We start from the raw sequence: 14092 nt of genomic DNA on the forward strand, positions 1-14092 counted from the left end.
ATGTTACAGCTGTGTATTTATAACTCTCTGACCCCCGCATTGATGCTAGCGTTAGATGCTGAGAAGTCATTCGACGGAGTGGAATGGTTGTTTCTCTTCCGCACAATGGAGGTTATGGGCTATGGGTCTAAATTCCTGTAACTGGTCAGAGCCAATTACCAAATGCCCTCCCTGGGCCTGTCTATTAACTGACATCTCTACCGGGGGATACAAGTATCGAGAGATACCAAACAGGGGTATGATATGATATGATAGGTTATTTATAACGCACTTAATACCCAGAGGTTTCTAAGCATGGACCCGGTGATCAAACCTGTGTTGCTCCGTGTCGTCTGGTTTCCAAGGCGAGCACGTTGCCACTGAGCTATCCTGCCCGCTTTTATATACGATTCATTTGGAGCCACTGCTGTCGAGAATTAGGGTGACTCTAGACATCAAGGGGATCATCTTCGGAGACGAAGGGCACAAAGTTTTGTCCTTTGCTCATGACATGCTCCTCTTGATCACAGAGCTGGACACAACTCTCCCAGTGATTTTGAGAGGACTTAGGCTATTTGGGGCATTCGCAGGGCTACAAGTTAATGCCCATAAGTCATAACTGCTGAACTTGTTTAACCCTCCTGCCAATATCCAGGAATTGCAGGGCTCCGTACCTTGTAGGTGGGCTGAAGACAGCATCAAGTACTTGGGGTCCAGGTCACTGGATCTGTGGATTCCCTCTACCGGGCTAATTAGGCACCCCTGCCAGAGACAGTGAAATGGCTATTGGCTGAACGGGGACCACTGTCCATATCATGGCTGGGGATGGTCAATGTCCTTAAAATGGTGGTCTTGCCCAAGATTTTATACTATTTCATGGCCCTACCAGTGGCGGTACCCCAGAGTTTCTTTAGGACTCTCTAGAAACAGGTGGGGACATTCATCTGGAACCACATGAGACCTAGGGTATCCATGAAACTACTAATGGCCCCCCAAAGCAAGGAATGATTGGAGTGCCAAACCTCTGCCTTTATTATCTTTCAGCTCAAATCAGGGTGGTTGAGTGGTGATTCATGGGTGACCGCAGAAAAATCGGGTGCCCTATAGACATGGTGGGCACGCCATGTCAGGGCTGGCTGGTGGTCTGGTAGCAGGAAAGGGCCTGTACAAAGAATAGCCTGTTGCCACCAACTGTGACGATGCCCCGTGCATTTTAACCCCTTAACTGCTAAGGGTTTTCCCTCCCAGCGCTGAGCCCAATTTTGGAGATTGCTGTATGTCGCATTCAATCCCTTGTACCTTTTGTTGGCCCCTTTTCTTCCCACATGTAGGCGGCCATAACGCCAAAGAGTCCATGTTTGCTGTAGGGGGTGAGAGAAAATAAAAAAGAGCACATTTTGTGTTTTTTCAGAAAATGCCAATAACATGATGTACCAAGAAGCCTGTGGGTTTTTTTTATTGTAAGAGGCTAGGAACAAATTATTTGCAGTACTGAATTCGCCAATTTTCAATCTTTCAGGAGCAGGTTGAGGGGAAACCAAAACATTTTTTTTATAAGGTTACCATCAGTTTTGTGCGAGGTAGGTGATTTTTCCCTTTTTTTTTAATAGGACTGTAAGGAATGGAAGGGGAAGGTAGGAAAGCTCGATGGGAACCCAGAAAGGCATACATTTCTAAAAAGGAGACAAAAGTCTAAGTTCAAAAGGGGTGATTTGCGCAGGTCAGACAACAACTATGTACCTAATATTTCTATAATTTGGGAAATAATTTGGAAAAGTGAGTGAAAAAAAAGTAGGTGCTGGACATGTTTGGACTAGTAGGGTAATGGCTTCTGTCAATATTGAGAAAAGCAATGCACGGCTATATTCCCCCGACTCATCTAGTTAGGAAATCACACATTTCTGGTAATGTTTCACAAAACAAGCAACACCACAAGCCAAAAACTGAGCCATGGTACACAGGAATTTTATGCTGACGGACTAAACAGATGTACTTAGCATTTGAAAATAAGGAAAACGAATGTGGTGAAGAATGGCAAGCATACATTTTTTGAAAGAGCACAGGCAGAACATTTGAAGGCTAGGTGACTTGCGCAGGTTACAAAAGTGCAGTGTGCCTAAAGCAGCAACTAAATGTAGGTCAGATTTGGGAAATTAAAAGGCTGTGTAACAAAGTGCAGTAGGATATGTGTGAAAACGTTCTGAAAACAAAGAAAAAAAAAATGTCCTAACCTTTGCACGTTCCCACAGGTGTCCTGACAAAAACGGTACCTCACATGTGTCGGTGCACTTACCAGGGTGCAAAGGGAATAGGCTAAACCACTAGTACATCAGATGCCCTGGGGAATACGGGTTTTAGCCATCTGGGCAACCCACAGATTTGGGCCTGGGGTGTCGCAGCCACCAAAGCAAACTGGGAACACCATACATTTCTGAAAAGAAGACACCTGGGGGAATCCAAAGAAGTCTGACTTTCGCCATTCGCCACAAGCCCGACAAACTCCAAAAAGGGGAGAAAAACCCCACATCTTTCAGACATGTGCCACCAGGAAACCACCGGAACAAGCTGGCAACAAATGTCATACCTTCCCATGTTCCTTCAGGCATCCTGACGAAATGGTACCTCACACGTTTCGGTGCACTTACTTGGGCATAAAGGAAAAAGGTTAAACCACTGGTACACCAAAGGGCCTAGGAAGAGGAAATTCGTATGGGTTGGGGGTGATATCCATGGCCTTGGAGAGCCCTCTCTATATGGGTTGACCGTCCCTAAGGCCAGCCTGGAGCGCTGGCTGGGCTATGTTACAGCTTTTCACTCCGGGAAGGGATGGGGACCCTGCCGGGGCTCACTGGCCCCGCTGCTGGACTTGGGGATGGTCGACCAACAAGGGAGACAGGCGCCCAAGGCCAGGGACATGACCCCTGACCATCCAGGAGTTCTGGCTGGCCTGCGTCACAGGTTTTCCATCCAGGGAGGGATGAGGACCCTGCCGGGGCTCCCTGGGACTGCCACTGAACTTGGGGACGGTTGACCAACAAGGGACACAGGCACCAAGCCCAGAGGCAGCACCCTTCCTGCCGTCCTGCAGCTCTGGCTGGCCTGCGTTACATCTTTTCCCTCCAGGTAGGGAGAAGCACCCTGCTGGGGCTCACTGGGACCGTTGCTGGACTTGGGGATGCCGCACAACATGGGAGACAGGCACCAAAGGCCGGGGACATCAGCTCGACCACCCTGGAGTTCTGGCTGCCCTGCCTTACAGGTTTTCCCTCCAGGGAGGGATGGGGACCCTGCTGTAGCTCCCTGGTACCGCTGCTGAACTTGGGGATGGTCAACCAACAAGGAAGATAGGTGCCCAAGTTCTGAGGCAGCACCCCGGTGGTCCCAGAGCTCTGGCTCGACTGCATTACAGATTTTCCCCTCCCGGTGGAGTTGGGACCCTGCCTGGGCTCTCTGGGACCGCGGTTAAACTTGGGGACGGTCGACAAACAAGGAAGACAGGCGCCCAAGTCTGGAGGCAGCACCCCTGACCGTGCCGGAGCTCTGGATGGCCTGCGTTACAGCTTTTCCATCCAGGAAGGGATGGGCACCATGCCAGGGCTCACTGGGGCCGACGCTGGACTTGGAGACGGTCGACCCACATGGGAGACAGGCGCTCAAGGCCGGGGCCATCACCCCTGACTGCCCTGAAGCTCTGGCTAGGCTGCGTTACAGCTCTTCCCTCTGAGAAGGGACGGGGGACCCTGCTGAGGCTCCCTAGGATCGCAGCTGAGCTTGGGGACGGTCGACCAACAAGGCAGGCAGGCGCCCAAGGCCAGGGCCATCATCCCTGACCGTCCTGGACCTCTGGCTAGGCTGTGTAGTCTCCATTGTGCTTGAGGTCTCTTTGGACAATATCCAGTCCATTCTCATCAGGGAACGTTTGACTTTCATGGGATTTTCAATGAGGGCTATTTCCGACTGATAAACATCTTGTTTTAGAGTGGAAAGAAAGTTGCAATTGCCATGATTCAAAATAACTCCTATATCCTCATACATTGAGTTCTTTCTAGGCAATATCAACAATCTGTAAAGTGCAATAATATTCCAGTACAAACAAGATTGTAAAGACTAGAGGCTGAGCTCATAACGTAAACGCGCCATTGGTAAGGACATGGGAAGGCTCAAGACCTTCTTCCGTATACGCCCCTCCAATCTAGTCCAGTTAAATTTACAGGCACTGGGATTGATCTCCATTCCAAAAAGAATCATCAGGATTGCTGTCCCCTTATAGAACTTAATCAGGGGGTGTAACGAGAATCTACAATAGGTAAGTGAAATCTTTTTCATTTGACATATTCATTGAAAGTCTGCTATATCGGCTAGAAGTCAAAATGCCACGTTTGAAGATAAAGTCCAGGTACAATGACCAAAATTACTGTAGCAGAAGATTACAATTATTTTTCCATTGTACTGCTTACCCTTACTATGGAAGTCTCCACCTTCTCCAGAATCTCTGACAACTGAACATTCTCGAGCCCGAGTGTGTCTAGGGGGTCCACCACCACCTAAGAAAGAAGATAAGTAAATACTGTTCAAGTGAAAGTCAAACTCCTTTTTTAAAACAAATGGTATTTCTCCTTTGCAGTAAGTGAGCAATTGGGAAGATGGTAGTTTTTGCCACCCATGGCAAGAAAGTTACTATTCAATGTAAATGAAAGGCATTCTCCCTACATCTTCACGTGTCTAGGAACATGAGATGACCACAAGAATCTCCACTTGCTAGCAGATAAAAGGATACATGTAGACTACAATCTGCCTTGGGAGGTAAAAGTGTGGAGACGCTATCCTTTGCTGCCTAGAAAGGTATCTAAAAACACTGACAGGTTGTGAATGGGCAGGTAGAAAATTCAATATGCCATAAATAACACTGGACACAAGAAAAATGCAAACTATCACCCTGCACATAGGAAGGAATGGATAAATGAAGACCCCTTTGGGTGCCGAAGGACCGAGAAGAAACTGGGACTAATAAATGCATCTCCTTGCTGTGCACTTAAATTGGTTGTTGGCTGTAGGTTGGGATTTATTTTGATTGTAAAAATCAAAATGAAACTCTTAAAACTGTCACAGCATACAGCATAAGCCTAAAACTGATGCTCCATATGCATCTTAAAACTCAATTGTAAAACAATACATTGACTTCCTTCAAAATGAAGAAATGTATAAGGATATGCGTTAAAATATACATTAAAAGCATATTTATAAAGCTGACCTATTATCCTCGAAATAGAATACTCTTTCAGGACAGCTTTGGCCACAGATATATGTGAACCTCCAAGGACCTCAAGATCAGGCAGATCAGTCACTAACACATTACTCTTCACTTTACTTTTCACCTGTTGCGCACCTTGGGTATCTTGCTCACTTCCTTCATCTTTTGAGCCAACGTCTTCAAGTGAGCCAGGTATGACCCGTGTCTCTTGTTTACCCACATCCTTGCACCTGGCCATCCCTTGAGTAACCAACCATGCTGAATTGAGGGCTACCCCTTCTTTTCTTCTTCACCAATGGGGCTGGAGGGAGCCACATCTAAGCCTTCCTTTTGGCCATCCCAGCTCAATGTTATTACTATTGATAATGATTCAATCTTGTGAGGATTTGAAATTGTGGCATTGGGGTACAACTGCTACATCAAAATATGCCACATTATCACTAACATTAAACCAACACAAACACAGCTATCTTACCAGCAAATAGAGAGAGACACCATTTCGGCCACTGGCATGAGGAGAGAAGGACGTAGCCTGGGAAAGCAGACTAAAACATTGCTGCAAAGGGATTGTATAATTTGTGACATTTTAAGTGACACCAAATTAACAAGGGGGTCCTGGGAGTCCCTCTGCCAGACATTAGTCCTGGTTACGAGAGACTTACGCAGGGTCTTTAGCTCACTATGTTTCACAGAGAAGAAATATCCCAAACATATCAGTCTTTGTCCTGCCCTAGGGCAGTCCAGCACCGAAATGCTAGGCAATTCTCCTCCTAACAAGAGTACCAACAGAAACCCCAGACACGTGTTTCGGCCTGGTTGGACCTCATCAGTAGGGTGGATCTGTGCCTCTCTAAGAATAGTGAGCAAGGGGTCCACGTCTGGATTCCCCTAGTAACTTAGGGTGAGACCCAAGACTCTGGTTAAGCCTCTCGTAACCAGGACTAATGTCTGGCAGAGGGACTCCCAGGATCCCCCTTGTTAATTTGCATATTTAAGTAACTTTGGGTCTCACCCTAAGTTACTAGGGGAATCCAGACGTGGACCCCTTGCTCACTATTCTTAGAGCGGCACAGATCCACCCTACTGATGAGGTCCAACCAGACCGAAACACGTGTCTGGGGTTTCTGTTGGTACTCTTGTTCAGAGGAGAATTGCCTAGCATTTCGGTGCTGGACTGCCCCAGGGCAGGACAAAGACAGATATGTTTGGGATATTTCTTCTCTGTGAAAGATAGTGAGCTAAAGACTCTGGGTAAGTCTCTCGTAACCAGGACTAATGTCTGGCAGAGGGACTCCCAGGACCCCCCTCGTTAATTTGCATTTTAAGTGACACCTACATATGTCCCAAAAAGTAATTACTGAAAGAAACCCCAATTTGTCCTGATCTATCCAAGAATGGTCTGCCTCCTCAGTGATGATAATCACACAGAGATTACATAATTAATGTATCAATCTATGTAACAGTAGTGAATTTCCCCAAAAACAATTGGATGTCAGTTGATAAGCAATGAATACCTTCTAATCTGGACCGCTCTGGAACTCTATGTTTACCATCTTTATTCCTATCAAACACTGCAGGACATTACAATAACGGGCATACCTAGAATTTTAGGATTGTCTGGACTTTGATGACTCATCCAACTACGCAGCAATAATGTCCCACAAAAAGCGGCAAGCGAAATTGCTCACCCTTCAGGCTAGCAAGTTTGCCAGGAGTACAGCAGGTTTTAGCATCTTGGGTATCTTAAAGTTCTATTTACAGTGCTTTGTTCCCTCCATCCTGTATGGTCTTGAGGCCCTAGCCATGCAGGACTGAAGGTGGTTAAATGTCCTCGAGGACCACTACTGGCACACCGTTTTGGGGCTGGGCCCGTCCTGTCCTGTGCAGTACTTACGGCTTGAACTTGGCCTTATTTCCCTGAGAAGCATTGCCCTGCACGCGAGAGGCACTTTTTATCTAAAAGCCTGCTTGGCGCCGAGATGCAAACTGTTGGCTCAGGTGGGTATCAGCTTAGATACCGAGAAGCATCCCAGAGGCCAAAATTTTAAACAGCTAAACTAACTGCTCTTCTCTGAGATTGATTGGCCCTATGCAAAAAAAATGCAAAAAATTCATCCACCTGAAAAAATCTTTTGAACATAAATTGAACAGATGGGATTGGAATTTGAACTACAACCATCTGTACAACGTGAAGGGTTATGGAGCAGTATCTCACGTTATCCACAGGTATTGGAAGTCACAATCTTACTTGCTGTTATGCCCTGACCTGGAAGTGAGGCAGTTCATTTTAAGGCTGCAGACAAACCAGCTGCTGGTATTAGCTGTTACTAGATCTCGCCAGTGGGTGGGGATCTGCTGTATTTGTGAGAACTCTGGAGCCCTGGAATCAACAAGACATGTTTTGACTTTATGTCCTAAATTAGGACCGCATTACATGACTTCTTATGGGAAATTGGTTAACAGATACGAAGCTATAACTGGTGAACCTTTTTGGGACTTATGTTTAAACTATGAATCTCTGGCATTACGCATGCCCTATATAGGATGTGGACACATATTAATTCTCTTCTACTCCCTGATTCAAATGCATAAGGTTTGAGTTGAGCTGCTTGCATACCTGCTTCGCATTTTGGTTCTTACCCATTCAGCACTACATCACATGGGCTATTTATCACAATATCTTATTAAATACTTTATGATTATGTTTGTTTTCTCTTATGTTGCTATGTTTTTATGTGTTTTATACTTATATTTGTGTAAAGTCCTAATTTTGGATTATACCACAATAGAACAAGTTACTTTCTTACCTGGTAACGTTCTTTCGATGGGATGGTCCGACGACGTATTCCATATCTATGACAGGTAATGTGCACAGCTGTGCTGCTTCGGAAAATCTTTGGCGTCTGCGTCCATGACGTCGATGCGCAGTCCCCGAGGACCTCCTCCGACGGCCGACGTCATCCGATGTGATAAGTAGGATGCACGACGCCCATAGCCTCAGTTATAGTTTTTTCCGAGAACGTGTGCCACCAGTTTTCTGCCAGTCAGACACACAAGGCCTTGCGGAACGCAAGCTGCAATCGCAAAAGAAATTCTGCAGCGGGGAAGCTAGGGAGGGAGCGATATGGAATACGTTGTCGGACCATCCCATCGAAAGAACGTTACCAGGTAAGAAAGTAGCTTGTTCTTCGAGGGGATTGGGTCCTCCGACATATTCCATATCTATGACAGACTCCCAAAGCAGTACCAAGCAAGGAGGTGGGAAAGAATTTAGAAAACAATTTTAGCATGCCCAATCAAATTGCGGAATAGAGAACTGCCTTGCCAAAGGCCAGATCTTGCCCTCTGGTGGAATCGAGGGAATAGTGACGGACAAAAGAATGTACTGAAGCCCAGGTGGCTGCATCACAGATGTGACGAATAGGAACTCCCCTCTGCAGGGCAGTAGACGCAGCCACTCCACTGGTAGAATGGGCCCGCAAGCCAGCCGGAGGGTCCTTACCCACCAAGCGGTAACACTCGGAGATAGCTAAAATAATCCAACGAGACAAAGTCTGTTTCGTCACAGCTTGTCCCAAACGCTTTCCAGCGTAACCAATGAAAAGTTGATCGTCCACTCTGACCCGGGACATGCGCAAGATATAAAAGCTCAACGCTCTCCTAGGATCAAGCCTATGGAGCCTCTCCTCTTCCATACCAGGATGTGGAGGAGGATAGAACGCCAGAAGAACAACCTTCTGGCTCAAATGAAATTCCGAAACCACCTTTGGAAGAAGAGAAGGATGAACTCTCAGGACAACCCTGTCCTTGTGAAACACAGTGAAGGGTGGCTTAACTGAAAGTGCCTGTAACTCACTCACTCTGCGAGCGGAAAACTCACTCACTCTGCGAGCGGAAGTAACCGCAACTAAAAACACAGTTTTCAGAGTTAACAGCCTCAAAGGGCAAGAATGTAAAGGCTCAAACGGAGCACCCATAAGAAACTTAAGAACAAGGTTCAAATCCCAACCTGGCACCAAAAAAGGTGACGGAGAGAACACAGTGAGCCCTTTCAAAAACTGCAAAATTAAAGGAATCTTAAAATATGAAAACTCTTCAGACGAGCGCTGAAATATGGACAGCGCCGCCAGGTAACCTTTAATAGTTCCCACTTGCAAGCCCCTGTGGGACAAAGAAAGCAAAAAAGACAAAACCATGGGAATGTCGCATTCCTAAGGATCCACATTCTGAACTCTGCACCAGTCGCAGAACTTTCTCCAACGGGAACGGTACAGAGACTTTGTTGCCGGCCGCCTTGCCGAGAGCAACACCTCCATCACGTCTTAAGTGAGGTCCCAATCCTTATACCTCAACCTTTCAGAAGCCAAGCGTGAAGATTGAGGGATCTGACCTCTGGATGGAGAACCTGACCCCCCCTCCCGTGAGAGCAGATCGTCTCGGTAGGGAAGACGACGTGGAGGGCAGATGGACAAGTCTAGAAGGTCCGGGTACCACGTCCTCCGGGCCCACGCCGGAGCAATGAGGATCATCCGGGAACCGAACCTCCGTAACCTCCGCAACACTTGCGGGATGACGGGGACTGGAGGAAACGCGTACAGCAGTGGGAATGACCACTCCACCACGAATGCTTCTCCCAAGGCTCCTTTTGGAGGAAATTCCAGCGAGCAAAACCTTTTGCACTTCCGGTTGACACTGGAGGCGAAGAGATCCACTTGAGGGGTCCCCCAAAGGGCAAAGATCTCCAGGATCATCTCCTGAGCCAGCTCCCACTCGTGAGAGCTCGTGCTCTGCCTGCTCAGAGCGTCCGCCGTCTCGTTGTCGTCTCCGGCCAGATGAACTGCCAAGATCGAAACTTCCTGCTGGATGGCCCAGAACTCGAGCTGCATCGCCTCCCTGCACAGCGGAAGTGACCCTGCCCCCCCCCTTTTTGTTGAGGTAGTGCATGGCCACCGTGTTGTCCGTCAGAATCAGGACACTCTTCCCGCGCACAGTCGGCAGAAAAGCCTTCAGGGCAAGCCTGACAGCCCTCAGCTCCAACAGATTAATATCGAGTCTGGACTCCGACGGAGACCAACGACCGCTGACTGTCAGCTCGTTGGCATGAGCTCCCCATCCCGTGAGGGATGCGTCCGTCACAATCGCCACCTCCGGCCAGGGCAGCCAAAATGGGCACCCTTCATCAGATTGCCCTCGACGGCCCACCACAGAAGGTCCTGGGCTACCGAGGGCGGCACCTGAACAGGGTCCGACAGCCTGTCGTAGGACTGAGGCCACTGGAGCTTGAGTGCCCACTGCAAAGATCTCATCCGCAGACGAGCCTCTGGCACCAGAAGAATGCAGGATGCCATGAGGCCGAGCAGTCTCAAGAACTCGGACGCTGGGAGAGTCTGGGCAAACTGAAACTTGTGCACCATCTGCTGAATGTGAAGAGCCCTCACCTGAGGAGGAAAACACTGCCCCAGGGACGTGTCGAGCACTGCTCCGATGTACTGGAGCCGCTGCGTTGGTGTCAAATGGGACTTCTTTAAATTGAGGGAGAAGCCCAGCCTGTGAAGGAGTGGCAGGTGACGGACAGATGATCCAGGACTTGCTCGGGAGAGCTCCCCCTGATCAACCAATCGTCCAAGTAGGGGTAGACGTGAATCCCTCCTTTCCTGAGATGCGCTGCCACCACCACCATGAGCTTGGTGAAAACCCTCGGGCGGAGGTCAATCCGACCGGCAGGACCCGGAACTGAAAGTGCAAGTCGCCAACCGCAAACCTCAGGCACTTCTTGTGCTTGGGATGGATCGGCACATGGAAGTAAGCATCCTTGAGGTCGAGAGACACCAACCAGTCCTGAAGTTGAAGGGCCTGGAGGACTTGAGAAAGAGTCACCATCTTGAACTTGTCCTTCCTGAGGAGTTTGTTCAAACCACGCAAGTCCATGATGGGTCTCAATCCCCCGTCTTTCTTTGAAGTAAAAAAATAAGGGTAATACCATCCCTTGTTCCTCTCCGCTACAGCCACCAGTTCTATGGCCCCTTTTTGCAGCAGGGCTTGAATTTCCTGCGCAAGGAGCGGATCTGGACTCTTCAAAGAGAGGTTCCCTGGTGGATTGTCGTGAGGCCTCTGCCGAAAAGGAAGACAGTAGCCGTGGGTTATGATCTCCAGAACCCACACATCTGAAGTAATGGCTTGCCACTCTACAAGATGCTGCGCCAGCCTTCCCCCAACCGGCGAACCATGGGACCTGGCCTCATGAGTGAGTGGTAGCGGCTGCGGCGTTGCCTGAGGGCAAAGAGGCAACTGCCCGAGCGGCCTTGGCACCACGAGTACCTTTGTTTCCACCTCTGGCACTCTTACGATGGCCTCTTTGACTGCTAGCTCCTCTCGCTTTACTGAAGGACGAGTAATAGCGAAAGGAACCCCCCCTCCATTGCTGTCCCCTAGGACGAAAAGGCGGAGGTTGGCGAACTGCAGCGCCCAACGACTTCGCTGCAGCTTTGGAGGTCCTTTTCGGGAATATGATCAGCCGCTAATTCAACACAGTTCCAGAGAGTGTGTGTGAAAAGAGACAAGGCACATATGGAGTTGGCCGCCTGAAGCGTCATACCCCCAGAAGAAAACAATTTCTTCGCCCAGCCATCAAAACGTTTGTCGTCCCTATCCGGAGGGATGGTAGGATACGACGCCTGCTTTGCCGGGGCCGTAACCGCCTGCACCACCAAACTCTCCGGGGTGGGGTGCCTAGACAAGTAGCAGGGGTCGCTACTGGCTGGACGGTATTTTCGCGACAAAGACTTGCCCACTGCCGGGAGGAGACTCTCCGGAGCAGTCCAAGCCGCCGCCACCCTTCTCTGCAAAGCCATATGAAAAGGCAAAACCAGGTCAGTGGGTGGACCGAGATTCAAGGATGTCCGTGAGGTCATCCTGAACAAACTCCCCTGGGGGAGCTGACCAACCCAAGTACTCGGTAACCCAAGACATAAGGCGCCGATATGACGAATCGGCATGAGTGCCAGCCTCCGGCCGACAAAACTCCACCTCCGGAGAGGTGTCCAGTCCACTGGCATCATGGAGTGACTGCCTCAGGTCATCAAACTGACTATGGCCCGAGATAAGGTCATCCGGAACCGGAACCGGAACCAGGCAGCCATCAGAGTCTTCATCACCCTCTGAAATGTACTCCAGGCGGGGAGAGGAAGACCTCTGCGGACCAAAGCTGTGCCGGACCTTAGCCATAGCCTTTTTAGGGGGCAAAGCCTGTGCCACGGGGCCCCTCCCATACCACAGCCTCGAAAGGCGTCGAGGGCGCCGAGCGAGTCGGCGCCGACAGAAAAGGCGTCGACGTCGAGCGAATCGGCGTCAACGTCAGCTGCAACCAGCATCTGCGGCGTCGACACAGTCCTCGAAGCCGGAGCTCCGAACGTGTCTCTCGACAACCTGGGCACCGACGGCGTCGACGACCTCCTCGAAGACGGAACCTCGAGAGAAATCGTCGACGACCTCGGCACCACAGGCGTCGACGTCTTCTTTGAAGATGGCACAGGATCACGCAGTCTCGAGCGCATCGAGGACCGGGACCTGGAACGGGCATGGCGGGAACGGCTACCCTTGTCCGAGCGGGACCGCTCCCACGAGCCATGCCGACCACCCGAGCCCGAAGGCGTACGTGCGGTGTCTCTCGACTGGTGCCGACCGACCCCACTCGGAGGCGCAGACTGACCGGTGCCCTGCGATTCCAGAATCGCTAGCATCTGCTTCCCGAAGGAAGCCCATTCCTCCGGTGTCGCTTGCATGGAGGGATAAGCGACCCGCCGACGGGCGGAGTCCTCGGAAGAGGACGGGGAAGGCGACCTATGCCGGCGCTTCCTGGAATGCCTAGAAGAGGCGGAGGAGTGGCGAGACCGACTCCTGGAAGGAGACCCACCGGACTTCCGGCGACGACGCGGAGAGTCACCCCTCGAGTCATTGGTCGAAAGCCCCGCAGACCTCGACTTCTGGGGCTTAGAAACCCGACCTACCGACAGTTTCTTCTTGCGTTCTCGCAAGGCCTTCGCAGTGAGCGACTGGCAGTCGACACAGTCGTCCGTATCGTGGGCCTCCCCGAGGCACCAGAGGCAGGCGTCGTGAGAGTCCGTGACCGACATCTTGGACCCACAGTCCCCGCAGTTCTTGAAGCCCGGACGCGGGGTCGAAGATGAGAAAGACATCGCCATGAACAGGTCTTCACACCAACCGAACAGGTTCAACGAACCGAGAAAGAAAACAGCAACTCCAACGAGTCGAGGCGTACCGAGATTCACGAAGCGAATACGTTCACAGAAAAAACGGAATTGAGGTTATAGGCGTTGTGCGTCCTACTTATCACATCGGATGACGTCGGCCCTCGGAGGAGGTCCTCGGGGACGGCGCATCAATGTCATCGACGCAGGACGCAGACGCCAAAGCAGCACAGCTGTGGACATTACCTGTCATAGATATGGAATACGTCGGAGGACCCAATCCCCTCGAAAAGTAATTATTATTATTATAATTAATAAGATGGAAAACTGAGTTGCAATTGAGAATGAATCTTTCTAACAAATTATGCTTTTTTCCAGTGAAAGCAAACCAGCATTGCACAATTGTATTTTTCAGAGTTCCTGTGCTGTGTGCATAATCATGCGGAAGCAGATCGTTTTTACATATATAATTTACAAACGGGCCAGTTTACATCCATTCAATCTTGCAGTCAATGGGGTACATTACTATAAATGGTCAGTGGCAGCCGAGTCCTTGCTCAAGGGTGAGTGATTGCCATTACAACAATCACAGGTGTTATAGCCTTTCAAATCTTCAAGACTACAATTAAAATATCCAAACCTGACTCTCCATGAA

At 49.7% G+C, this 14092-nt stretch overlaps 1 protein-coding gene across 1 annotated transcript in view; it reads right to left on the bottom strand.

The window, feature by feature from the left end:
* CEP63 (centrosomal protein 63) overlaps positions 1–14092 on the bottom strand; it is a 1157239-nt gene that overhangs the window by 218424 nt on the left and 924723 nt on the right. Inside the window, exon 12 of the mRNA XM_069618054.1 lies at positions 4437–4523. Within this exon, the coding sequence (XP_069474155.1) occupies positions 4437–4523 (87 nt within the window). The remainder of the gene's footprint in view (positions 1–4436; positions 4524–14092) is intronic.

Source organism: Ambystoma mexicanum, chromosome 10 (assembly GCF_040938575.1).
Source record: "Ambystoma mexicanum isolate Mex_15411 chromosome 10, UKY_AmexF1_1, whole genome shotgun sequence".
Taxonomy (NCBI): domain Eukaryota; kingdom Metazoa; phylum Chordata; class Amphibia; order Caudata; family Ambystomatidae; genus Ambystoma; species Ambystoma mexicanum.